Raw genomic sequence first — 26,948 nt, 5'->3', positions numbered from 1 at the left:
CAGCAAATCAGAATGATTTCTGAAGGATCATGTGACACTGAAGACTTGAGTAATGATGCTGAAAATGCAGTTTTGTTCACAGGAATAAATTACATTTTTAAATATATTACAAGAGAAAGCAGTTGTTTTAAATAGTAAAAATACTTCACAATATTACTGCTTTTGCTGTACTTTGGATCAAATAAATGCAGGCTTGGTGAGCAGAAGAGACTTCTTTAGAAAACATAAAAAATCTTGCTGTTTAAAAACTTTTGACTGGTAGTGTATTACATATATACAAACACATACAGATTTCTGCATTTATATTACTTTTTTTTATTTTAATGCGGTCTGCAATTACCTGCCATGTATAGGGTGTCCATGAAACGTGGCCGACTGGGGGATCTGTGGATAGGACGTGTCTGTTTGGAAGGACTGTGGCTGGTGTTTGAGTGGAGGATGGGGGTGTGAGTTGTGCAGAGAGGATGTGGTACGCCTGCGCTGAGTCTGAGTCCCCTCTTTGCCCTTCCCTCCGTTGGCCGTCTGTCCCAGCGCATTCCTCAGATACCAGTCTCTCAAACCCTCCAGCGCCAGGGCCTTGTGCAGGCTGCGCGTGGGGTCATCGGGGGTCGTGGGTGCGGAGGAGTCGAGAGGGTAATGGGGCGGTCTGTGGAGGTGGTCGATCTGCTGGTTATGCATTGCATTAATGGCAGTACCATTGGAGGTGGTGGTTTCGTTGTAGGCAGAGAGCAGGATGGATTCTTGCTGGTGCTGCTGTAAGGGAACGAACGGGCCGCAGGATTTGGTGCGCGACACTTTGACCCTTCGTGGCTCACCGGGTTTCCCTCTCAGCATTAGAGGGCTGTAGGCCGGAGGGCCGTTGCCCAGGATAAGCTGCTGTGATTGGGGAAAGCCATTCCTGTAGGGAGGCGGAGGAGCATTGGGACCGTCGGGCCACGGCCGAGCTTTTGCATTACTTTGCACCTGCAGCCTTTGTTGTTGCTGAGCTTGCATCTTCTGCTGCTTCCCCCACACATAATCCATGAGGATCTCGCTGTAACCGACACCTCCGTTCGTTCCTCGACCTCCCGCGGCCGAGCGAACACGGGCCAGCTCGGCGTGCCCGTTTACCTGCCGCTCGGGGCTGCTCCGCTGCGCCTGTTTTAAAGTCGTGTCCATGATGGCTTCCGAGCTCTTGTACGGACCGTTGCGTACAGGCATGCCTGACCTTTGACCTCCGTCTTCCGCTGAGGTGCTGTGCCGGTCGAGTAACGTCTCGGAGCTATTGCTACGTCTGTGCCCTTGCTCGTAGGACCCTGAGGACGACCCCTCCTGAGACTGCAGAGGCACCTGATGGGACACCTCGGGATTGTCTGACCACTGCTTCACAGCAGCGGTGCCGCTAGATGATTCTGACCTACACAAATAAACAAGGCATTTAAATGAATACAATTTATTGCATTACATTAAAAAATTTAATAAATTAATATTTTTATTCAGCAAGGATGTATTAAATTGATCAGAAGTGACAATAAACACATTTATTAATTGTATGTATTTTTAGGAGTAATAATGTTGTCCTTGATAACTGGGTTTTTGCAGAGCACTTTTTGTTGTATCAAACTGTATTTATTGTTTTTTTTTAATAGTGCAAATCAAACAATTTTGATTTACTTTGTAAATATATACACTACCGTTCAAAAGTAAATCAGTAAGATTTATATTTTTGAAAGAAATTAATAATTTTATTCAGCAAGGATGCATTTGGAAGAATACATGTTAGTAAAGACATAATGTTACCCGTTTCATTTATAATGTCAATAATAAATTATAATATAATGTTAATGTTTATAATGTTTGAAAAAGATTTCTATTTCAAATAAATGCTGTTCTTTTCTATTTTCTATTCAAAGAATTCAGCTTTGCCATCACAGAATAAATGACATTTTAAAATATATGGAAATAGAAAACAATTCTTTTCAATTGTAAAAAATATTTCACAATATTACTGTTTTTATTGTATTTTTGATCAAATAAATACAGCCTTGGTGAGCATAAGAGACTTCTTTCAAAAACAATATGAATGGTAGCGTACATTTGAAAAGCAACAAAAGTGACAACCAGAACAGCAAAAACAAAACTCATCATTACATGATGCTAGAGATGAATATTTACAGTTAGGGGGATGGTAAAATCAGTAATCAGTAGTAACACTTCTAATTAATCCATAAATTCAAAAAGCATCAATGAAGCAGCAAGACTGCATTTCTTATTTAAAGGGAGTCCACTCACCCGCATGTTGCTCCAAACCTGTATGACTTTCTTTGTTCTGTGGTACATAAAAGAAGATATCTGAAAGAATGCTGGTAACCAAACAATTTCAGTTCTCAATGACTTCCACTGGACAAAAAATACAATGGAAGTCAATGGGAACCAACATTCTTCCAAATATCTTCAGAACAAAGAAATGCATACGACATGAGGGTGAGCAAATAATGACTGACTTTTCTTTTTTTGATGGACTATCCCTTTAAGCTACCCAAGTGATGCACTGATTAAATGACAGCCACACAATGCTTCAGTGTATATGCTGATAGCAGTGTCTCCCAGTACCGCGCAGCACAACAAGCTGCTCTGTATGTGTAATTAAATTGAGAAGGAAATAATGGGGCTTTAAACTCAACCTCCTTAGGCATCCATTATTTCATTACACATTATTGCAAATAAGTAATTTAATCAAAATGTTTGTGTCATTATCAATTCAAGGCTTTTAACTACAATATAAACCATTAGCTAAGTGTCTACTTGGCATTGATCTGAGTCAGCATTCGAGCTGATGTGTGCAGTGATGTGACATATGTTTGTGTATGTGTGTTTTGCGCATTTGTAACCTGATGTGCACTCCTGCTATTCCATTGCGGGACAGGAGCGGAGTTGCCGGGACACTTCTGCCTTCCAGATTTGACACACTTCTTGGAAGAGAGTGACTCGGGCTGGGAGAAAAATACAAGTAAAGTCTTCTTGTTATGAATCTAGCACACAGTTAACAAACCTGGTTTGTTGTTATATGGTGACGAAGACCATTTTATAAAACTGATGATGAAATAATGTTGTAGTCTTATTATTTTTGTTAAAGCAATATTATTTTAATAAAAAAATCACCACTACATTATGATTACAGTATAGTCACAGCTGAAGTGGTTACAGTTGCTAACAATGTCTTTTAGCTTAAAACGACAGTTCATCAAAACTTAAAATCTGCTGAACATTTGCTCAAACTCATCTACACCTTAGATGGCCAGAAGGTGTTTTTTTCATTATTTAGCATTACAATGTAGCATTACATCACTTGTTAACAAATGGTTCACCAATGGATCCAATGACCCAATGGGTGCCGTCAGAATGAGAGTCCAAACAGAGGATAAAAACATCACAATAATCCACACAACTCCAGTCCATCAATTATTGGCTTGTGAAGTCAAATGTTTGTCGTGTGGATTACTGTGATGTTTTTAATCAGCTATTTGGACTCTCGTTCTGATGGCACCCATTCACTGCAGAGGATCCATTGGTGAGCAAGTGATGTAATGCTAATTTTCTCCAAATCTGTTCTGATGAAGAAACAAATTCATCTACATCTTGGATGGCCTGAGGGTGAGTAAATGTTCAGCAAATTCTAATTTTTGGGTAAACTATTCCTTTACTGCCTAAATGTCATTGAGTGGTACAGAGTCTTTATTCTAGAATCAGGTTTTAATTACAAAGCACTTAAACTGTTTTTCATTTAAATGAGGTGATTTCAGGCCAGCTTATCAATGCTGATTCACCATAAAGTGGAAAAACAGCTGTTTCTACTTTCTCATGCTGAGCATGAAAGCAAATTGTGCCGAGTGTGTACCTGGCTGAGCTGGCCACAGAGTTGCGGCGCGTTTTCATCTCGTAATAGATATCCACAGGGGAGAGTTTTCGAGAAAACCTGTTGTCTGGGCTCCCCGAGACCAGCCGGGGCTGTGAGGGCGACAGGCCGTCAGAGGCGTCTTCTGATGGAGAGAGAAAGAGACTTGAGACAGAAGCATGCTTTCTACTTCACAGAGATAAACTTTAAAATACACTACACACTTCAAAGGTGTGGGTCAGTAAGATTTTTGAAAGCAGTTGTTATGCCTCCAAGGCTGCATTTGTTTGATCAAAAATACAGTAAAAACAGTAATATTGTAAACTATTATTACAATTTAAAAGAACTGTTTTCTATTTGAATATATTACAAAACGTAATTTATTTCTGTGATGCAAAGCTGAATTTTCTTCAGTGTCACATGATCCTTCAGAAATCATTCTAATATGCAGATTTTTTTGCTCAAGAAACATTTCTTATTATGATAAATACTGAAAATGGTTGAAAAACTTGGTAGAAACCACAATATATTTTTGTAGAATTCTTTGATCAACTGGTGATGCAAAGCTGAATTTTCTTCAGTGTCACATGATCCTTCAGAAATCATTCTAATATGCAGATTTTATTTGCTCAAGAAACATTTCTTATTATGATAAATACTGAAAATGGTTGAAAAACTTGGTAGAAACCACAATATATTTTTGTAGAATTCTTTGATCAACTGAAAGTTCAAAGGAACAGCATTTATTTGAAATAGAAATCTTTTGTAGAAATCTTAATGTTTACATTTCGAACAGAATATAATACAGAGGATTTTATAATTTCATTGCAATAAAAAACAAAACAAACGCAGTGTGATCTGTGCTCAAATGCTGCACAAGCTATATTTGTGCTATATTTCTTTATGAATAAAAGCAACTTGGTTTGACATTTTCATGTGTCTTAAGTAAATAGATTTTGGGGCCACTGAACATACACAAGTGCTTTTAAAAGAGGGTACTTATGTATCAATTACAGCAAAATTCATAGTTATAATGCCACACCTTCAGGAACTAAGGACAAACAGTGACTTAATCACTATATTAACTATTTTGTTTCATCTTTATAACTATTACTGGCATGTATTTCAAATAAGTGCTGTTCTTTTGAACGTTTTATTCATCAAAGAAATTATCTTTGCAGTACATTTAAAATATATACAAATAGTTTTATTTGTATTTTTATAATATTTCACCATATTACTGTTTTACCCTATTTTTGTTGTTATTTGTAGTGATGCTTTGGCAATGTTGTGTATAAAACATTTTCAGTATGCCAATATAACACAACACTTCTTGATCAAAAATTGAGAGAGAAAGAGAGAGCGCGAGAGAATGTGTAAGAATCAAAATTGCCATAGAGAGAGGATTAGTTCAGTGAGTGTTAATAACAGGCTTTTGACTCATTGATGTGAACACTCTAATGACCCCCGCGGGGTCTCTCCGTCCACTCAACTCATCCTGCCATTGTAATAGTGCTTCTTATCTCAGTCTCTCGAATTCATTATCCTGCTAATGTAATGCGCTGATCCGTCCCATAACTCACCAGCGTCCTGATTGGTGGAATCAGACGTGGAGCTGCTCTCGGACTTCACCGTGTTATCTGAGGACATAAACATTTACACATTATGTAACTCAACCGATACACACATTACACGAGGTTACATAAACACACTGTATTGGCTCGATGCTGCTGATCATGGATGAGGTTATATTGTTGTTATATTGTAACATTGTCTATGTTATTATATGTGTTAGATGTACAAAAATGTCCCTGGAAGTCCACTAAAACTGACAAAACCTTCTTTTAGGTTTTCCTCAAATCTAAAAGCAACGTTTTTGTAAAGAATTTCTATAATTATATTTATATTTCAAAAATTGTGGAAATATTTATTCATGATTTTATTCATGATTTACTTGTAAATAATTTCTATATACAATTGTGGAAATACTTACCGGTATTTAACATTTTTTAAATATATATATTTTTTTATTTAAAGGGGTTTGCGGTTACAGTTAGTAGTTATTAAAGTCTATAGTTTGTCTAGTGTTATTTTAGTGTCATGGAGATATCGTTTATATTTATTAATATTTGAAATTGTTTTAATTTTTATATTTTCCGTTTTTGTCATTTCGTTTTTGTTTAAATAAGTCTATATAGTATAGAGTTTTTAATCAATTAATTATTTGATTTAAGTTTTAGTTTTACTTATTTCAGTTCATCAAGAAAATGAGAAATCCTGCCTTGACAACTAGCTGAAATCAGTTTAAGTTTTTTGTATTACATTTTATTTTAGTTAAAGTTTATTTTATTTCAAATAAGAATTTGAGATTTTTTGTGTCCTCTTAAAGTGAAAAAAAGCATGGTTACTATAGTTAAACCACGGTAAACACAAATTAACCATGGTTTTACAACAATAAGCTTAATTTTACCATGGCATTTGTTGTAAAACTGAAAAAAACAAAACATGGTTAGCCTACTTCCGAAGAACCCGCACCGAAGTCTGATCTGAATTAAAAGATTTGCGAATCTGCTCCTAAATTCCGATCTAAATCAAATTATTCCCGTTCCGCACTCCGCAGTCCCGATCTGAATAATGATTCGCAAACCATCATTTCAGATCAGGACTTTGGAGCACATATCGTGAATCATTCAATTCGCAAAATGATTTGTGAACCTGCTCCGAAGTTCCAATCTGAATCAAAAGATTTGTGAACCTGCTCCAAAGTTCTAAACCAAATGATTTGCAATCCACGCTCCGTAGTCCAGATCTTAATAATGATTCGCGAACCATAATCGCAATCGCGAATCATTCAATTTACGAAATGATTTGCAAACCCGCTCCCAAGTTCTGATCTGAATCAAAAGATTCACAAACCCGCTCCAGAGTTTTGATCTAAATCAAATGATTTGTGAAACGCGCTTTGAAGTCCCGATCTGAAACTTTTGTGACGCAATAGTTTAACTGATTCAGAGTTTCAAAACGCTCAGTTTCACTTATGACTATACTTGTTTTTTTTTTCAATTACACGCGATGTTGCAATTCGAAAATGAATGAACCTACATAGAAGATGAATCTACATAGAGTGATAGTCAATGTAAAAAGAGTAAATGGGAAAAGCAGATGAAAACAAAACAGCATAACAACATAAAGTTAGAGGGTAAACTTTATCATTCAACTGAACTGTGCACGTATGTTTTAGCCACTTCGGCCCATGTATTAAATGTGCATCCTTGACAGTGTGCAGTTTTCTAGCGTATTTCTTTAAAGGCACAATATGTACGATTTTTTATTCAAATATTCAAAAACCACTAGAACAGTGTTATATATTTTGCTGACTTGTGTACTTACATTATCCCAAATGTTTCGAAGAATGTTTAAATCCAGAGAAATAAGCAATTTTAACTAGTGACACGGAGCGTGTCCATAGTGTCATTGTGTCGTTTGCCAATGTAGTCATAACCCCTCGATTTCCGGTTTTGTTTTGTAGAAAATATGGAAACACCAAGGCTTTCAGTCTCACCCTGCTTCATTCTACTACGTTAATAAATCATTAGCTCATCCATGAACATGATTTCTGGCCGAGTCCCGTCGGATTGCATCGGCTGTGGGGATGAAGACCACAACTCCCATGATTCCACACTCAGTCACGACGTCATCAAACTACGCCTTTGTCTATTTGTTTATTTTGAATGTGTGCCCTCCAGCGGCGAAAATTACATATTCAGACACATCTTAAATAGGTCATACCATTGACATTGCCTTTAACTCCTCAGGCAATGTCAATGGTATGACCTATTTAAGATGTGTCTGAAATTACAACAACAATGGTTACATACACATGTATTTAATTGTTTAATCAAATTTATTGCTTGGGACAATTTAGTGGCTGGATATTGGTAGGGACATGTCCCTAGCATCCCTAGTAAATTCTAAGCCCTTGGTTTTAGTTGTAGTTAACTATAATAACCCTGGTTTGTCCTTATCCAGACAGCTGGTTCCTCAACACTTCCTGTTACACACACTGTCTCATTTAAGGCGGACTGTTTTACATGTTCGCACACAAGAAAACTTACTCTTCTAAATTTATACCACATACACAAACACGCAAACACATTCAAGTGTTCCCACTGTCCAGAGCCAGACCGCCAGCTTGACACTAAATTGGTCTGATCCACTGTCTTCATCCTGTCTCTATTTACCAAAGTCACGTGAGTTTAGCACTACATATGAAGAATCTTTGTGAGCTTTAATCGATGTTATCTTTAATCTGATCTCTATAACCTTTGCTTAGTTTGATCTGTAGACCTCAGTGTCTCAGTGTGATGTCAGTTATCCTCATTACATCAACTTTTTTACAGCTGGGTTGCTCAGATTGACCATGGACTAAAACACTGCTTAGGGCTGAGACAAACATTGATTTGTCAAGTAGGTGAGCAGCTAGTATAAATGATACATTTTAAAGTGTTTAACAGGTTTAATGGACACAAAACAACCATCCACAATAAGTTTTAAACCGTTTTTTTAAATTTATTTATTATACAGTCAACTCAAACATCACTGCTCAAAAGCTTGGGGTCTATTTTTGAAAGAAATTAATACTTTTTTAATTAGCAGGGATGCATTAAAGTGGTCAAAAGTGACAGTAAAGACATTTATGATGTTACAAAAGATTTCTATTTCCAACAAATTTCAACATTGATAATAATAGTAAATGTTTCTTGAGCAGCAAATCAGCATATTAGAATGATTTCTGAAGGATCATGTGACACTGAAGACTGCAGTAATGATGCTGAAAATTCAGCTTTGCATCACAGAAATAAATGACATTTTACAATATATTCAAATAGAAAATACTTATTTTACATTCTAATAATATTTCAAAATATCACTGTTTTTACTGTATTTTTTTTATAAATACATGCAGCCTTGGTGAGCATAAGAGACTTCTTTCAAAAGCCTTCAAAAATCTTCTAGACCCCAAACTTTTGAACGGTAGTGTATGCTGTATACATAAATAAAATCATCCAAAAGATACATTTTGGCCATGACATGGTGTTTAGTTCATCTGTATAATCTCGAAACCCACCTGTGTGGCATCCTCTTTGAACCGTTCGTTTGCTGTGTGGAGGATGCTGTTCTGAATCGACGTGCCTTCGGAGGGCGCCGCTGAACAGAGTTTTCTTTGTCTTGCGCTGAGAGCCGTCATCTTCCTAAGCCAGCACAAACATTGAGCAACTTATAATATTTATCTATCACGTATCTGATATCAGATTAGTGGCCACCCATATCATCTCAAATGCACACACCTCATTTTTGGTGTTATGTTTGGATCCGCTTCGGGACAGACCAGCCCTGCGCCGCACATGAGGGAGCTTCTCTCCGGTTTCCAGAGCATATTCATGAGGAACTTCACCTGTCAATTCCTGACAAAATTAATGAAGAACAAACATGAATAAGTTCATTTTTCCTTAAAACCATTTCATTTTTATTTTTTATTTTTAAAGCAGACATATCCACTTTTGTAGAACATTATATTTATAATCATTTAGTCAAGTTTTCACACCAAAAAAGTGCTTGTTTTTTCACCCGTAGAATTCATTGCTGCTATATCGTATATAGGAGCTCTGTTATGATTGGCTAACAGTTTTGCATATGAAATGAATTACGATATTTCTGGTAAGTTGCTGAATACTAAAATACAATAGATGTTTATGTGCACGAACTGTTGGGCATATGTTAACGTGGTTGTAACGTCATTAGCAGCTCAGTTTTTCAGCTAAATATTCATAGGACAGACCAGCCCTGCGCCGCACATGAGGGAGCTTCTCTCCGGTTTCCAGAGCATATTCATGAGGAACTTCACCTGTCAATTCCTGACAAAATTAATGAAGAACAAACATGAATAAGTTCATTTTTCCTTAAAACCATTTCATTTTTATTTTTTATTTTTAAAGCAGACATATCCACTTTTGTAGAATATTATATTTATAATCATTTAGTCAAGTTTTCACACCAAAAAAGTGCTTATTTTTTCACCCGTAGAATTCATTGCTGCTATATCGTATATAGGAGCTCTGTTATGATTGGCTAACAGTTTTGCATATGAAATGAATTACGATATTTCTGGTAAGTTGCTGAATACTAAAATACAATAGATGTTTATGTGCACGAACTGTTGGGCATATGTTAACGTGGTTGTAACGTCATTAGCAGCTCAGTTTTTCAGCTAAATATTCATAAACGGTCTCGTGAGGGAGATTTGCGTTGTGAATGTTAAGAGTATGTCACATGTACATTATTTCAAAAGAGAATCACAACCACTCTTTTCTACGATATGACTCAAAGCACACACATCTGAAGTAACTCATGCGGTGTAAAACCAGCATTTCAAAAGCCAAGCTTGTTGAGATACAAGTATTAGCAAGGATTAGCTGGGCATATGGCGGCATCTCTGCAGCGTCACATGATCTGGCAGCTCAACGATGTCTGGTTCGCCAGTGACACCATGAAGAAATAAAAAGTTTATCATGTCAAGTTTCTTGTTCTAGTTCTTTATAAATAGAACAAGTTCTGAGAAACTACTTCATTAAATTCTGATTTCTTTTTCGACACTGACCGCCTCCTGCAGACAGACGCGTTTGAGTTCTGCTATTCGAGTGTTGAGCAGCGACTGCAGACTCCTCCGGCGCTCCTGCAGCTCCACCATCCGCTCCGCACGCTGCTTACTGTCCATAGCGGCCTGCAGCTCTGTGAGAAACACACACACATCATGTTATATATCATGGAAGGGACCTCAACTCGACTTATTTTAAAGTTTTTTTAAAAGGTCCTCTTCTGCTCACCAAGACTGCATTGATTTGGTCAAAAATATAGTAAAAACCAATCAAATTAAACAATAAAAATAACAGTTTTCCATTTGAATGTATTTTAAAATGTAATTTATTCCTGTGATGCAAAGCTGAATTTTCAGCATCATTACTCCAGTCTTCAGTGTCACATGATCCTTCAGAAATCAATCTTACGGACTAAATTCTTACCGACCCCAAACTTTTGAACTGTAGTGTGCAGGTTCTAATTTTTAATAGCAATTAACGATAATGAATAAATAACTAAATAAATAAATAATTTTAAAAAATGTCCTCTATTTTCCGACTGTCAGGATTGTCTTGATAATCATTTGTTTAAAATAAAGTATTTTAAGTAGTTCTTAAATTCTTGCCAAGAAATCATGCATAACTGAGAAAGACATGAAAAACATACCCTTAACCTTCCCTTTTTGGATAGCTCTTGGCTTTTTTTACATGTAAAATATTTAAAGATTTAAAGGTAAATTTCTGCAACATTTGCATCACCAAAATCATTTGTTTAAAATAAAGTATTTTAAGTAGTTCTTAAATTCTTGCCAAGAAATCATGCATAACTGAGAAAGACATGAAAAACATACCCTTAACCTTCCCTTTTTGGATAGCTCTTGGCCTTTTTTTACATGTAAAATATTTAAAGATTTAAAGGTAAATTTCTGCAACATTTGCATCACCAAGTGGCAAATGCAAACTGCAGTTTCCAGTTTAATAATATTTAGTCCCTTCATGAAGATGTCCTTCTCTTAGAAACCTCCCAAATGTCCCCACAGTAAGGTTTTGTGAGGTCTATGTGAGAACACTTGGTCGCCACAACACACAAAAACAAAACACACAAGCTTGTCAGACTAACAATTTACAAAGTACAGGTATTATGTAGAAAGACAAGTTCTTATCAACAAACAAACACACAGACACATGGAGGTGCTCACCAGGGCCTGTTATCAGGTGACCTTTGACCTCCATGTCATACGTCTTCTGCGGCACCTCACTGCCTCCTGATTGTAAGTTTACCTACAGAACCATGAAGAAAACAAACAAAACACGACAATGACAAATCTTTCTGGCAGCAGACTCAGCTGGAGTCTATTAAAACCAGACAAGCGTGTAAATAGTTGAAACGTTTCTTACCTTCTCACCTTTTGGTAACAGTCATATGTACTGCAGAGGTTTGGACTTGTGGCCATGAAGCAGATTTGCGGCTGGGTGATGCTGCAGTACTGCAGGGGGGAGCCACTGTGCTGCTGTGCAACGCTTCACAAACTCAATGCCCTGAAACATAAAACAAACCACATGACACACTGGAGACCATCCACACATAAGAGCTCTGATCTAGAGACAGGCTTTGAAGACAAAATCTCAGACTGACTACAAAGTTGCACTTACAGTGCCCCTATTATGGGTAATGAAAGGTTCATATTTTGGTTTTGGGAGTCCCCAACAACAGGCTGACATGCATACAAGGTCAAAAACACTTTCATTGTCTTATAATATGCATTTATTTTACCGTACTTGCTCAACGACTCCCAAACGATTCGCTCAACGATTCATTTTTCCAAACCCCTCCTTTGCGTGACGCTAATCTGCGGTGATTGGTCCGATTGGTCTCATTTTCATTTCATCATGCCTGTAATGCCTGATAAAGCAGTGTTTGTGAGCGCAGTGCTGCTTTGTGTACAGTATTACCGGGGAAACCGCTATTTTACCGCTCCAAAAGCGGCATCTAGTGGCAAAGAATGAATTTGCATTTTCATTCAGACCAAGGGGTAAAGACCAACAAGTGGGCGGGCAATATGCTAATGTTTCATGTTGATGTCAACATGAAACGGCTTGGGATTCGTTTTAAAAACAACTCGTTTCAATGATTCTTAGTCGACTCTTTCTTTTGAGAGACAATAACTTATTCCATAATAGGGTCACTTTAATTTAACTGATAGAACAGGTGAGTTTTAGGAGATATAACTGATTTATCAACTCTGTCTCAGAAAATTCCTTAGGAGAATAAAAATTAGATATAAATGAGAGCCTTTTTGACACAATTTTGAGTACAGAGCTATAAAATTAAATGAACAGCAGCTCAGATCATTTGGTCTTGGAGGAATTTGATGAGAAATGTTTGCGTTCAGATCTCTGACCTCTGATCACTCTGAAGTTTTAGTATCTTGGCAAACATTTGAGACACTGAGATCTCTTTAAGATGAACATTTGCAAGTCTTTATAAAATGAAATCAATCGGAGACATCATTAAAAGTCTCAATCTATGAGAAACAACTGAGATATTAAAAAGCTTGCGGTGTTCATTGAGGTAACCAAAGATTTTAAAGCTTTCTCGGGTTCACAAAATTAAAGATGTTTCTTTAGAGCCTTCAATACATTGTTGTTATTATTAACTGAAATGAAAACTATTTAAAAAAAAATAAAAGAATCAAAAAGCTTATACACCCACATACAGTGTAGATATATATATATATATATGTATGTATGTGTATGTGTGAGACTGACCTATAACAACAATGCCGGCAGAAACCCTCATGCACAAAAACACTCTCTCAGGGCACGAGTCATTTCCTAAAAATCAGCCGTAAACAAGGAGGCACGGAATGAGGAGAGAAGTCGAAAAACCTCAAATATCGCAACTCACACGCTTTCCTGTCTGCAACCTAAATAAACGCCAAAAACCCAAATGTTTCGCTCTCGACGCCCAGTGGTGATCTATTCTTCTCAATGCATCAGAAAGTAGTTATTATCTCAGCTGCATGAGATGGGCGGCTCTCTGGACGGCCCTATGATTGAGAAGCCGTGAATGATGGGTGTCTCTGAAAAATGCATAAGGTTATAATTATAAAGAAAGATCAATAGTCCCATTTGAGTCATATGCGAATTAACTTGGAGAAAAGAGATGAGCAGATGAGTGAAACACGTCCAAATTAAAGAAAGCAACAGAACAATGTGGTTATTGTATGTTGTCATGACCTAATCATGCCCATCACACACACTCAAGGGTCAGGGGAGGACAAATAAAAGCGAGCGGGCCGATAACATAACACAAATATGTGCGTATAGCTAGAGCAAACACGGTGTCCATGCCTGTCTTGGTTTGCCTAGTGTTGGGTTTCAGCTAATGGAGTCACGCTGATGTCAGTTTGAGCTCGATAAGATCCCTGATCTTGAAGAACTGATGCATTTGCCAATTTCTAAGCATTTATTGTAGTGTTTACCTACATCTTCAACTGTTTTGATTAAACCCTTTCGCAATATTTATTCTTTCTAAGTTGTCCGTGAACTTATTTCTCATAATAGCAGCATGATATGTTGATCTCATATTCATATTGAATAGTTGTACTCCTTCTGAGAGTGGTTTTGTTTCTTTAGTGGCGTTTGCTAAGGAAATAATCACTATTACTATTGCTAATACTTACTGTTAAGGCTCTTGCACAGTTTTCAACCGGGCAAACTCATCTCATAGATTTATGCTGAATGAGGCAATATAGAGACCAGAATATAATTTTTTTGACCTAGGCCACCTAGCAACCACTCAGTGCCCTAACAACCTGCCAGAATCCTTAAAGCAGCCACAACGCTCGGACAATAACTCACTACTCCTTAGCATCATGGCGGGAAGTTCTGCACAGCCAAATCCTGCTCACATTGTCTGGAAAATATAAAATCTAGGATAAAATTTTGATTTTGCAAGCCAGCATTAATTTGGGAGTATAAATATGCACCAGACAAGCTGTGCATGTGTGTGTGTGTGTGTGTGTGTGATTATTGCTAATACTTACTGTTAAGGCTCTTGCACAGTTTTCAACCGGGCAAACTCATCTCATAGATTTATGCTGAATGAGGCAATATAGAGACCAGAATATAATTTTTTTGACCTAGGCCACCTAGCAACCACTCAGTGCCCTAACAACCTGCCAGAATCCTTAAAGCAGCCACAACGCTCGGACAATAACTCACTACTCCTTAGCATCATGGCGGGAAGTTCTGCACAGCCAAATCCTGCTCACATTGTCTGGAAAATATAAAATCTAGGATAAAATTTTGATTTTGTAAGCCAGCATTAATTTGGGAGTATAAATATGCACCAGACAAGCTGTGCATGTGTGTGTGTGTGTGTGTGTGATTCACCAAATGTCATGACAAATGTTCTGCGGTCCTCACAAGGTTTGCCAGCATTACACTCTCTCATGTCGGAGCCTGTATTATCACTCCCGTTCAGATGTTCGTGGAAGCACAATCTGTCCATTTTTTAGTCTTCCCGCATGTGTTCCTGTAATCATCTCTATTATGTTCTCTGTAAATCTGTTGCCTAATCCTTAACATGTAAAGAGGACGTATTGTACACGTTTGTGGCATTTTATAGGATTTTTCCCTTGAAATTTTGCTGTATTGAATTGACTCTGGAATGAATATATATATATATTAGGGCTGTCATCGTTAACGCGTTAATGCATGCGATTCATTTTACAATCCTTAACGCGTTAAAATTATTTAATGCTATTAATGCAAAATTACTTGAGCACAATTTATTTTCTAACCCTTCAACCCAATTTTGCTACTCAGCTTGCGATCAGATCATTTTAAGCTGCTAAACTCCGGGAAAGTTTTCAGTCCAATGATCCAGTAAGTGAATGCATTCAAACAATCTGTCCAAAACAGCGCTAATATAAAGGAAACCAGGCTGATTACATCAGAGATTGCCGAGAGAACAGAGACTCGCGTTGCGTTTTAAGGGAATTATTAATTCCAGTGTGTTTCGCTTTAAAACACGAGCTCTGTCATATTCTGTGATTGTCTCTGAAGAGCGTGAGCCCTCACATCCTAACACATCCCACCGCTGCATGGTCAGATGAGACGCAAACTACGGTTTCTCGACTTGATAACCAGTCTCGCTAGTAAAGTTTTGATGGATAAAGACTGCAATCAAGGTTAAGATGATTGCGGTGGCGTACAGGAGTCGTACAGTACAGTACAGTAAGCACGCGTGAGTCCATTATAATAATGCGTGTATGAGTGCTCTTGACCTACAGTTTCTCGACTTGATAGCGAGTCTCGCTAGTAAAGTTTTGATGGATAAAGACTGCAATCAAGGTTAAGACGATTGCGGTGGCGTACAGGAGTCGTACAGTACAGTACAGTAAGCACGCGTGAGTCCATTATAATAATGCGTGTATGAGTGCTCTTGACGCACTGATCGCACATTGTATTTATGCACAGGCACAGACATTTCTGTACATTCACGTTGTTTCCACACACATTCACAATAACGTTTTGATTTGTCATGTTTATGTTGCTGTTTAGTTATTGATCTACACACAACAGACGGCACATCCATCTTTCGGTTTTCTTTCCTCTTTGTTTCCTCCCTCAGCAAGACTCTCCTGACTGATCGCTGCAATCACGACCTTGATATTTCACATAACATCAACAATTTCAAATTGAAACAGAATGGCAATTTATTTTCCTCAGGACTGCAGAATGGTCTACTCTGGGGAGCACGGTTTGTATTGAATCTTTCCTTCTCGCAGAAAGCGCTGAAGAGCGGGGGGTCAGCAGATTTTTTTTGCACCCTGGACTCTGCGAACTCTCTGATCCCGGCGGGATCTCCAGACGTGTTCTCTACTGTTCCGTGCCTCCGGTAATTAATCCCACACTAACGAGGAAGTCCACATCACTGGACTGCACCGAAACCATCGCACTTTCTTCACTGCAAAATTACATGCGATCACACACTGTATGGGTCACATTAATGACAAATGCACTTAGTCATAACAGGTTTTCTGAGGCAGAATATCATAGAGACTTGGGGTGCGCTTTTTTGAATCCTTTGGGCCTGTAAGCAGCAACTACCCAGCAACCGCTCAGACTACAAACACTTTAGCTACAGCCTACAACAGTAGGTGAGTTTTGCATGCACAACAATCACATTTTCTGCATAAAACATAAAATTATGTTTATAATTATCTGCATCTTGAAATTATACACAAACTGCCATTTTCTCCATTAATAAAAAAAAGCGAGTGCACAGAAATCCGGCTGTCCAAACCATTGCATGAAGCCATCCTGATCCAGATAATGGTGCTAAACAGATGCATGTGTGGCGTTGCACTTCCGTATGAAGGTCAATTGAGACCAAATGGCATCAAATAAGTTTTCTGAATGGCCTGGAACATGTAAGTTATGGGTAAATGTCTTAAAAGGATAGTTCACCCAAAAATGAAAATTCTGACATAATTTACTAACCCTCAAGTTGTTCCAAACCTGTATGACTTTCCTCTGTTGAGCACAAAAGAGGATATTTTGAAGACTGCTTGTACTAAACAGTAGCTGGTGGCCATTGACTTCCATAGTAAGGGAAAATTATATGCAAGTCAATGCAAACAGTAACTGTTTGGTTACAAACCTTCAAAATATCTTCTTTTGTGTTCAATGGAAGATAGAAATCCATACAGGTTTGGAACAAGATTAGCGTTAGACAGAATGTGTATTTTTGGGTAAACTATTGCTTTAATGTTGTCTATTGCTCGTAAATAGCTTTGATGAAATAAAAACAAACCAACAATAAAAAAAAAGAAGGGGGCATAATCAAACACAATCCTAAAAGTTTTGTGGTTTTCCATGAATACAGCATTTCCCAAGATCCAAAATGGTCAAAACAGCCCTTTCTCTTTTGAGGAAGACAGGAAATTTGGTAAACCAAGTATGTTTTTTTTACTGCATAATTGATGCCCTTTAAATAAAAGGGGATGTCATTCAAACAACATGCAAATTAAAGGTGAAGTGTGTGATTTCTGTGATTTGGCAACAATCATACTGCAAAAATAAAGATTGTTTTTATACAAGTTGCAAGAATATTCCCTCCGTCTTCTATTTTATTACTTGAGGCATACTTACACCAAGAACGATGACTAGAATTACAATAACCATCTTAGCGTACTCCACTGGAATATAATGTTCTGATTTAAATATTCAAGCTTTTTAAAGCATGAGTGGATTCTGATTGGTTGTCAATGTTTTTATCGTTCGTCAGCTGGAAAAAAAAAAATCACTTCACAATTCACTCTAAACAGTCAGAACCAATTAAAATCCACTTAGTTCTCTATTGATTTGACCTGGTGCACAAATTACCACTGCAGAAATTCAAAATCATGTTTTCTCTTTGGTTTTATTTTCAAGGACATGTGGTATGCATGTATGCAGTAAACTCGCACCACTTTGGCCTGACCGCATATTTCTATGTTTAACCGCCATCAAAAGTCTCTCCGAAACCAAATTCACAGTACTAGCGGCTAAATTCATCTCGAGGGAGTTTCCGTCACAATGAACATCAAAACGCAGTGAAAAGTAAGCGAACCAACTTCCGAACCCCATGAGGCTTGTAGTCATTTGCTTCTGCTTTACTCATGCATGAGTCAGGTCCTGGCCTTTACGCACAGGTCAGGAGATGTCAATTAACCTTTGTTCGGTCATGCTGAACTTTTGGCACAATTTATAAAGGAAACAGGCCGTTTACTGCAATGGTTGCATCACGCACCATGCAGCTACAGCTGAGTTTCCTGGTCATGAAACCAGTCCAAGGAGTCTCCCAAGGGTCCCCAAAGGAAACACTAGTTAGTTCATACCTTGATGCTCTTTGCTTCTCACCATACCAGCAACTTAATGATATCCCATATCCTTCTCTTCCTCACTACTCTCAAAATCTGCTCCGTCTCCTCTCGGCAGGCTGGGCGGAGGAGGGCACATTTCCTCTGACTGGCAGCAACAACAGCTCCGGCTGAGAGGAGTCAGGACGGCTGCAGACAGCAGATGGCCCCAACATATGAACCAGCTCCCCCATTTCACAATCTCAATTCGTATTTTACTGTATTTCTGATCAAATAAACGCGGCTTTGGTGAGCATAAGAGACTTCATTTGAAAACATTAAAAAAAATTGTAATATGTGAAACCAACTTCCAGGGAATCTGAAAAAAATTCAAGATGTAAATTTGCTGTAATTAAAGAGTTTTTGCATGTGCATCAAATTAAATTTTTGGATCTGTTATGCCACACTAAATCATTCTGTCAGATGCTTTCGTCAGATTTAGGATTTATAGTGTATGTGTACGCTCTTTTTAAAAGATATTTATGAGATGTGCACACAAATATGTAGTTAAAACAGAAGAGAATGCTTTCCAGATGATGCACTCAGTCCCTCTGCATGTTTATCGACATAAACAGAAACCAAAAAACGATGCTTGTTAGACACACAGAACAGGTGTGAGGGTAAACATGGTGTCCAAATTTAGTGTGAAGAGAGCCAAAGCCCTCATTGTGCTGGCACAATCACGACCAGATGCATTCATGCTCAAAGGTCACGTTCGGTCAGGATGCTGGTTTCATCATACTGCCGCTCAGCACAGTTTAAACATGCAACAACGTATTTCTATCCATTTGCAAAGTCAGCAAATGTCCTCAGACCACCCAGAGTATCAATGGAAACAAAGCAACAAAAATGGGTTTTGGGTCAGTAAGATAAAAAAAAAAAAAAAGGAATTATACTTTTATTCAGCAATGGATTCAAGGAATAGTTCATCCAAAAACATTACATTTGCTGACATTTTACTCACCAGACCATCCAAGATGTAGAGGAGTTTATTTCTTCATCTGAACAGATTTTGAGAAATGTAGCATTACATCACATGTTCACCAATGGACCCTCTGCAGTGAATGGGTGCCGTCAGAATGAGAGTCCAAACAGCTGATAAAAACAATACAATAATCCACAAGTAATCCACACCACTCCAGTCCATCACTTAATGTTTTGTGAAGTGAAAAGCTACATGTTTGTAAGAAACAAATGCATCATTAAGGCATTTTAACTTTAAACCATCGCTTCTGGCCAAAGTCCATAATCCATATTAATGCTACCTCCAGTAAAAAAAAAAAAAACATCCCCTGTTGTCCTCTCAAAATCAAATCGACAAATATGTTTTGAACTGCTTTCACTTGTCAACGGTGCTTGATCCATGCATATTCCTCTCCTGATTCAGACAACATGACTTTTTCACTGGAGAAAGCATTATTATGGTTAGAGAAAAATAGAGAAACAACGGTTTGAAGTTAAAAACATCTTGATGGATTTGTTTCTTACAAAGAACTAGAGTTATATGGATAACTTGTGGATTATTGTGATGTTTTTTATCAGCTGTTTGGACTCTCATTCTGACGGCACCCATTCACTGCAGAGGATCCATTGTTTCTCCAATTTTCTGTTTCTGATAAAAAAAATTCTCCAAATCTGTTCTGATAAAAAAGCAAACTCATCTACATCTTGGATGGCCTGAGGGAGAGTACATTTTCAGTAAATATAAATTTTAAAGAAACGGCAGCAAGCCTGATAAGTTCTAATGGTCAAAGACAGGGTGAAAAATCTTAATTACTATCGTTTTGAGGAAGAGTGATCTTGATTAACAAAGCTAAAAAAACATTTTTAAATAATGCATAACTAAGGAGAGAAAAATAGTTATTGTACCAATTCAATCATTTTAGATTTAGCAAACATCTATTTACTAAAAAAGCAGCTGGTTGCCTCAAGAAAAAAAAGAAGAAAAAAAAACATACACTAGCATCCTGGCTTCACTTTCCTGGATTTAATCCACCTGAGCTCTGAACACGTTTTTCTAGCATGCTTGCAAAAGACAACAAACAACAAGTGCACCATGACAATTACGTCCCCCACATGAAAACCTAATCATAGTTCTTTTGTTAGGCCACGGACGATAAGTGATGCTTTTATCTCACATCCAAAGACCTCTATGCACATAAAACTCTTTCAAGTCAGAAGATGGGTAGGAAATGCTGTCCCATGGGGGACGGACCGCAACAACTACCTGTACATCTGGAAGACACATGTTACACAAGCATTCGTCTGAGGGCGTCTACAACATCCATCCACCGCTGGGCGGCATGTTACAGCGAACCACACAGGAGGCTTCGACAACAAAAGCCCTGCCTCTGAAATCTGTTCTATATTGATCCACAGCATCATATTAAATAAGTATTCTCTAACAGCACAAAGAAGACGGCCTTCAGAGACTCGATTCTGGCAACGACGGTAAGCACTGCACTGCTGCAGCGCATAAAGACCATACAGGGATTGAGAAATCTATCAAAAACCATTAATAGTCGAAGTCAGGCTTTCATAACAGTGATTCCGAATGTAGAAGCTGCTCGAAATCAGAACATTGTGTGTGCGGCAACATGTTTTTTATAGGCTTTTGATGCCTGAAGAAAATTTACAGCTTTCTTTGAAGTCTTTGAACTCAGTGGTGAAAATCTGAGCAATGAATCAATGCAGGTTGAGCAGAGCATGTTAAAAATGATGACAACTACTTCAGCAACAAGTAGGACACAGACAAGACAGATATAAAGTCTAACGTTTTTTAAATAATTATTTTTAGACTGAATTACTAATTCAAAATTGAATCTGAATAATATTTAAAAAATAATAATATTTAAAAAAAAACTTTTTAAAAGTAATATTAAAACAAATATATATAAATATATAATAAAATAAAAAATTTTAAACTAAAATTACAACTACATTGTGATTTTAAAATAACACATAATAAAATGGCATTAAAAATCCCAAATGTAATAAAGTTTAAAAAAAATTAAAAAGACAAATGTAAAAATAAAACCTAATTCAAAATAATGATAAAAAACTACAATATTTTATAAATAATAATAAAACTACACTGATTCTTAAAGGTTTCAAGTGTGTTGCTATGCAGTTGCTAAGGTGGTTTCTAGGTTTCAGAAGAGTCCGCCACGAAGTCTCTACAATACCTCAGGTCCCACTTCCAATGTCAGTATGTGGGATTTTTCCATAAAAATCATAAGTCTGATTTCTAAGAAAGAAAAATAAAAAAACAACTCGTATACAATTTGAGCCATCATTCATGTTTGTAACAATAGCAGAATAATTACTTGCCATACTTGGGTTTAGTGCATTAATAAAATTGCATATTAAATCAAATCACTAAATTTTAAAACACTAGAAGTGGCAAGCAATGTTTGCGAAGGTTCATTAAAATATGAAAAAAAAAAAATTTATTTACAATATTCAGTGGTGCTTTAAAATAAAATTACAGAGACAAAGTGAGGAGTGCAGATATATCCAGAAGGAGAAAACATGAAAGAGCATTGAAAACATGAGATAATTATGAGCGGATTAGACCTCAAAGAGAAACACATTGGCTTTAAAGAGACTGGGCGCATTCAAGCAGCTGGAATCATATGGATGCAAATTGGAACCTCATTTGAATATTCAAAGCCAATGGGAAGGATTTTGTATGTTTGTGTGTGTGTGTGTGTGTGTTTGAAGGTGATCTCATGCCGTTTCAGATCAATGTTCCACTTCTGACAACCTATGACAAGTTCAGTTTCTGCACTACCGTATAGGTATCTGAGGCTCTTTATTTGACAGTGGAAAGATTCAGACTGAGATGGTGGTGAGTCAAAGGGCCAGTTGGTTAATAGTGCACTCTGAGATCATTCTGGGTTGGGTTGGACTGTAGACGTCAGCACTTTTGTGTGCTGTACATATACGCCCCACTGCTAAAAGACACTCCACCCGCCAAACACAAAACTACAGAGAGAAATCATGCTTTAATTGAGGTGTTGAATGGGTGCAAAGGTGGAAACCGCCCTGTCCGGAAGTGCTACTGACAGAAATACAGATGAATATGACTGAACTGTGATGTTTTCAATGTTAAAATACCGTATATCCCAGCTCAATATGCAGAGCATAGGCAGAGCGTGTGTAAGGCTGGCCACGGGCACTTGGGGCAAAAATGCCACTAAATTGGACAAAAATGCCCCTGCACAAACAAATTAAATCTATTACGTCTGTTGCTAACAAAGTAAATATGAATAGACAGGGTCGATTGCGGCATTAAATTAAGATCTGCTCATGTTGCACCGTATTTCATTTTAGTCAGTGTTGCGCATTTCACCCAATCACACACAATTCTGTTGAGCTTAGGAATGCAATGGCCAATCAGAGGCGTTCAGATGAGTCATCGTTGAAACTCATCAGTTTTGTTGAGTGTGATTTCCGGACTCTTGCGAATTCACTCATCATAAACAACAAAGCGCAGATGTACATACAAAGTAAGTAAGAGATTCATTTCACAGTGTATACAGCTTCAGTGATTATAACGATAGCTTTTTTTTTGTTTTGAGGGTGCTTAAACTCACGATAGATCAATGTTAGTGATAATGTCACTTTCTATATAGAATTTATTCGCTGTTTGAATAACCGTGGAAAGGAATATATAATTATCAATTTCTAATGTTTTTATTAAACTGTAATCACGTTAAATACAAATTCTGTCCCATTAAACATTTTTTTAGCTTACATGACACCCATGTCTGGTTCTTGCCTAAAAAGACGGGTTTATGATGTTTAATACATTTGGCTGCATTTAGCCTTACCCTGGAGTTGGTTCACCCTCCGCCTATGATGCAGAGACAACTATTAGTAACCTATTTGTAGTTAAGGGCAGGACTATCTGCTGGTCCAACTAATAGCGGATGAGTAGAGTGTTCAGGAAACCTGTCTGAAAACAGTCACTAATTGTAAAAAAAAATTGCACACTTCACCTTTAAAGTACTCACGAGACGAAGTAATTGCATGACCTATTGATGATCAAGCAAATACAGTATGTGAGTCAAAATGTGCTTTTATCTTTAACCTATGATCATAAATGTTTACTACTTAATCATAAATTCAGCATTTTTTGGAGTGAGATCAACTGTTCTGTCACGAATTGGCATTCCATGTTGCACAGTAATATGTGTACATAATAAGTGATACAGTATACTACACTCTAAAGACTGCTGGGTTAAATACAACCCAGTGCTGGGTGAAATAGGGACAAACCCAGCAATTGGACTGTTTTGACCCAGCGGTTTGGTTAAATGTTTAACCCAACCTTCTGGGTAGAAACCCAACCGCTGGGTCAAAACAACCCTAATGCTGGGTTTGTCCCTATTTTACCCAGCACTGGGTTGTATTTAACCCAGCATTTTTTAGAGTGTAAAGTAGGCGTCTTTGGGAATGCCCCACATGGCATCACAATGAGATCACATTAAACCGTTTGTTTCCTGGTGTCTGCATAAAATTTCATTTGCTTTCCTTCCTTTAATTTCTTAGCGTTACTACTAACTCAAAATTAAATGTATATATTAGGAAAACATTGTAAAAAACACAAGGGGGTGTTAACATCTCTGAAGTCAATCTCAAAAAGGTCAAATATGAAATATTATGATATGACATACTACACTTGCAAACAAACAAACACCATCAGTAAAAACAGCACAAGAACTCAACAACTAGAAAATCAGCCTGTGATTTCAGCCTGTGAACCACAACAGTACGTCATTAGATCAGTCAGTTGTCTCACATGTGGTCACTGGACTCATGCCAGTATATATAGAGAGAGGTAATTATAAATATCTGACAAAGTCCAAATTAAAATGTATTTACATTGATGAAACACAGTTTAATGTTAACTATAAGTGACATTTAAGAAAATTACATATACATATGAGATACCTTATAAAAGTAATCCAGTGTTGGCGTCATCTGTTGATGGTCAGTATGGGTTTGTGGGTTATGGGGTCATTGTGGGATTAATCACAGAAATGTCTTTAATTTCTTTTTGGACACAAAATACATTATAAATAGGTTACATCACAGATTCAGCAGAACAACATTTGCTTAAAGTGAGGAAGTGAATGGGAAGTTAAATATAACCTTGCTCCAACATAGCAGAGAAAAGTTCATTTATATCTATTCATTAACCTGATCGATTATAAAGATATGCATTAAATCAAGGATTTGTTTAGGTCTTGTTTTTAATGAACTGACTATTCCTGGGGGCTGAGTTTACCAAACAAGCCAGGTTTTTTTCAGTTAGTCTGGTTTATTGTCAGTTGATTTGGTTCAAAATAAGTCAGAATAACTGCAATAAGCCTGGCTTGTTTGGTAAACTTGTTTTATGAAACAGGCCCCTGGTCTCAGGAGGTTATCAGTGTGTTTGAGTGAGTGTGTTGAGCATGGGGATGTGACACAGACATAAACTGGTTTCTAGGTAGCTCTACAAACACTTCAATAATCTCCTCCAGCACAAAGCAACAATAAACTTCTTCAAGTGACACTGCAGGCAAGTCAACTCAAACTTCACTGGCAGATTTTTGCCTGGAGTGACGGCATAGACAGACAGTTTCAGAGAGCTTAGATCACCTAAACCTACAGCTAAAACACAAATGATTAAACAATATATGACTGCAATGACAGCTGCTCAGTGCAGAAATCAATATCCTTGCATAGAAACGAAGACAGCTACAAATAAGCCTATTGATAAGGTAACGCCAGCTGATCAATATTTACGAAAGTTGGCAGTCTAAAGTTTAACAGATCTATTCTTTTCCTTCTAAAGATAAATCTTCATGGAGGTTCACTGCAAACCAAGCCACACAAAGGCTTTTTGTGTGAAAATCACCACCTTGAAAATGGTGAGCAAATGCTCTCGCGTGCTGCCGCTCTAAATGGCCAGTGTGAAGCACAAGTCCCTTAAGGTCTTGTTAGTGCTGGCCAACCAGTCCAACTAGTCCAACAGACACAAGGAATCGGGCCGAGTGCCTAATAAATTAAATACTAATCCGGTCATCACATCCTCTTCCCCGAAGGGCTGGATTTTCAGAAGTTTGGCATCCTAATGGTTTTCTTCAGATGTATCCCGGGCTCATGCTCATGCAAACAGAGGACTGTCATCAAACTTTGCCCTATAAAATGTGATTATTTAAGTGAGATGCAGCTGCAGTAATGGCTGGAAATGCTGCCAGTATAACACTCCTCTCATAAGGTGTGTTTAACCACACCACAAAATTATACATTTCTGAAATCAAAGATCACAAGAAGCTGTTATTATGACAGTAGCCATAATGATAAAACGTCATGAAATCCAACTGATAAATTGCTTCCAAGTCCCCATATTAAAAAAAAAATAGACTGTGGTAACACCATGGTACTTGGCCACAATATTTCAAAAGTACACTCTAAAGACTGCTGGGTTAAATGCAACCCAGTGCTGGGTGAAATAGGGACAAACCCAGCAATTGGGTTGTTTTGACCCAGCGGTTGGGTTAAATGTTTAAATGTTTAACCCAACCTTCTGGGTAGAAACCCAACCGCTGGGTCAAAACAACCCTAATGCTGGGTTTGTCCCTATTTCACCCAGCACTGGGTTGCATTTAACCCAGCATTTTTTAGAGTGTACATGTTCAAAAAAACAAATTGGAGAATATTCTAAGATTTCAGGCTTGTTTTAGAGATGTTATAGGCTACTCGAAATCTTACCTGTAACATTAAATGTTTAGTCCTGATCTGCTCATCTGTATGAGTTTAAAGGGAAGTCAGTCTGGTTACAGTCTATCATGCATCAGCTGTAAGTTATCATTATCAGAGCAGGTAAAACACCGGCAGCTGCATCGCTCAATTTCGAGGTGCAAAAAACAGCTGTCAGAAATGATATAATTCCGCTGACGAAGTTAACACGGAGAAGTTTTCGAGTTTGAATGATAAACCAGTAGTCCAATGCTGAGCCATTCAGATCCGGTGACTTTTCATTGCAGTGTTCCGCTCTGAACTCAGCGCACTCCAGCGGACCGATCCGAACACACGCGCAGGGTAAGCCGTAAAGGCTCGGCTTATGAATATTAATTACGTAACATGACGTCCGCCGGTTACGTTGAACTGATTGGCTGCAAGCTGGTGGGCTCTAGCGGGGCGAATGGATGCTATTGTGGAATCCTGGAATTTATGAATATTTAATGAGGTTACGTAAGAGGACACTCTAGGAGAGTCACCACGCAATAACTGAATAATAAAATTGATAATTACCAGGTAAGTTTTCGCTATAGTTAATTTACCTGCGGATATTTTAACTTAAAAGTTTCTTTTTATTTCTTTAAATGCATCTCCAGTTCTCGTCTCTGACCGCCTGCACTGAAGCAAAGGTGTTTAGCTTGGATTACAATGCATTAAAAATAATTAACTTCACTTTCTTTTAACTCATCAAATTGGCATATTAAAAAGATATTAAAAATCAATATTGATATT

At 37.6% G+C, this 26,948-nt stretch overlaps 1 protein-coding gene across 1 annotated transcript; it reads right to left on the bottom strand.

The window, feature by feature from the left end:
• Positions 1–336: 336 nt before the first annotated feature.
• LOC107552222 (coiled-coil domain-containing protein 120-like) lies at positions 337–26,690 on the bottom strand. The gene is made up of 10 exons (XM_016234072.1): positions 26,187–26,690; positions 11,916–12,048; positions 11,709–11,790; positions 10,533–10,663; positions 9,223–9,339; positions 9,003–9,126; positions 5,458–5,514; positions 3,878–4,019; positions 2,871–2,972; positions 337–1,396 (listed from the first exon to the last, which is right to left on the bottom strand). The coding sequence occupies exons 2-10, from the start codon at positions 11,961–11,963 to the stop codon at positions 337–339; spliced, it is 1,863 nt and encodes a 620-aa protein (XP_016089558.1). The 5' UTR covers positions 11,964–12,048; positions 26,187–26,690.
• Between the last annotated feature and the right edge of the window lie 258 nt (positions 26,691–26,948).

Source organism: Sinocyclocheilus grahami, unplaced genomic scaffold (genome assembly GCF_001515645.1).
Source record: "Sinocyclocheilus grahami isolate Dianchi unplaced genomic scaffold, SAMN03320097.WGS_v1.1 scaffold442.1, whole genome shotgun sequence".
Lineage (NCBI taxonomy): Eukaryota > Metazoa > Chordata > Actinopteri > Cypriniformes > Cyprinidae > Sinocyclocheilus > Sinocyclocheilus grahami.
Note: the sequence above shows the minus strand (reverse complement) of the source record. Positions and strands in the feature narration are given on the sequence as shown.

Bases quoted from the DNA above. Each gene is read 5' to 3' on its own strand.
- LOC107552222 (XM_016234072.1), bottom strand. From the start codon at position 11,963: ATGGCCACAAGTCCAAACCTCTGCAGTACATATGACTGTTACCAAAAG. The intron at 9,340-10,532 runs GTCAGTGTCGAA...TAATTTTGTCAG, and splicing joins GCGTCTGTCTGCAGGAGGCG to GAATTGACAGGTGAAGTTCC. The intron at 9,127-9,222 runs GTGTGTGCATTT...GTGCTGGCTTAG, and splicing joins AACATAACACCAAAAATGAG to GAAGATGACGGCTCTCAGCG.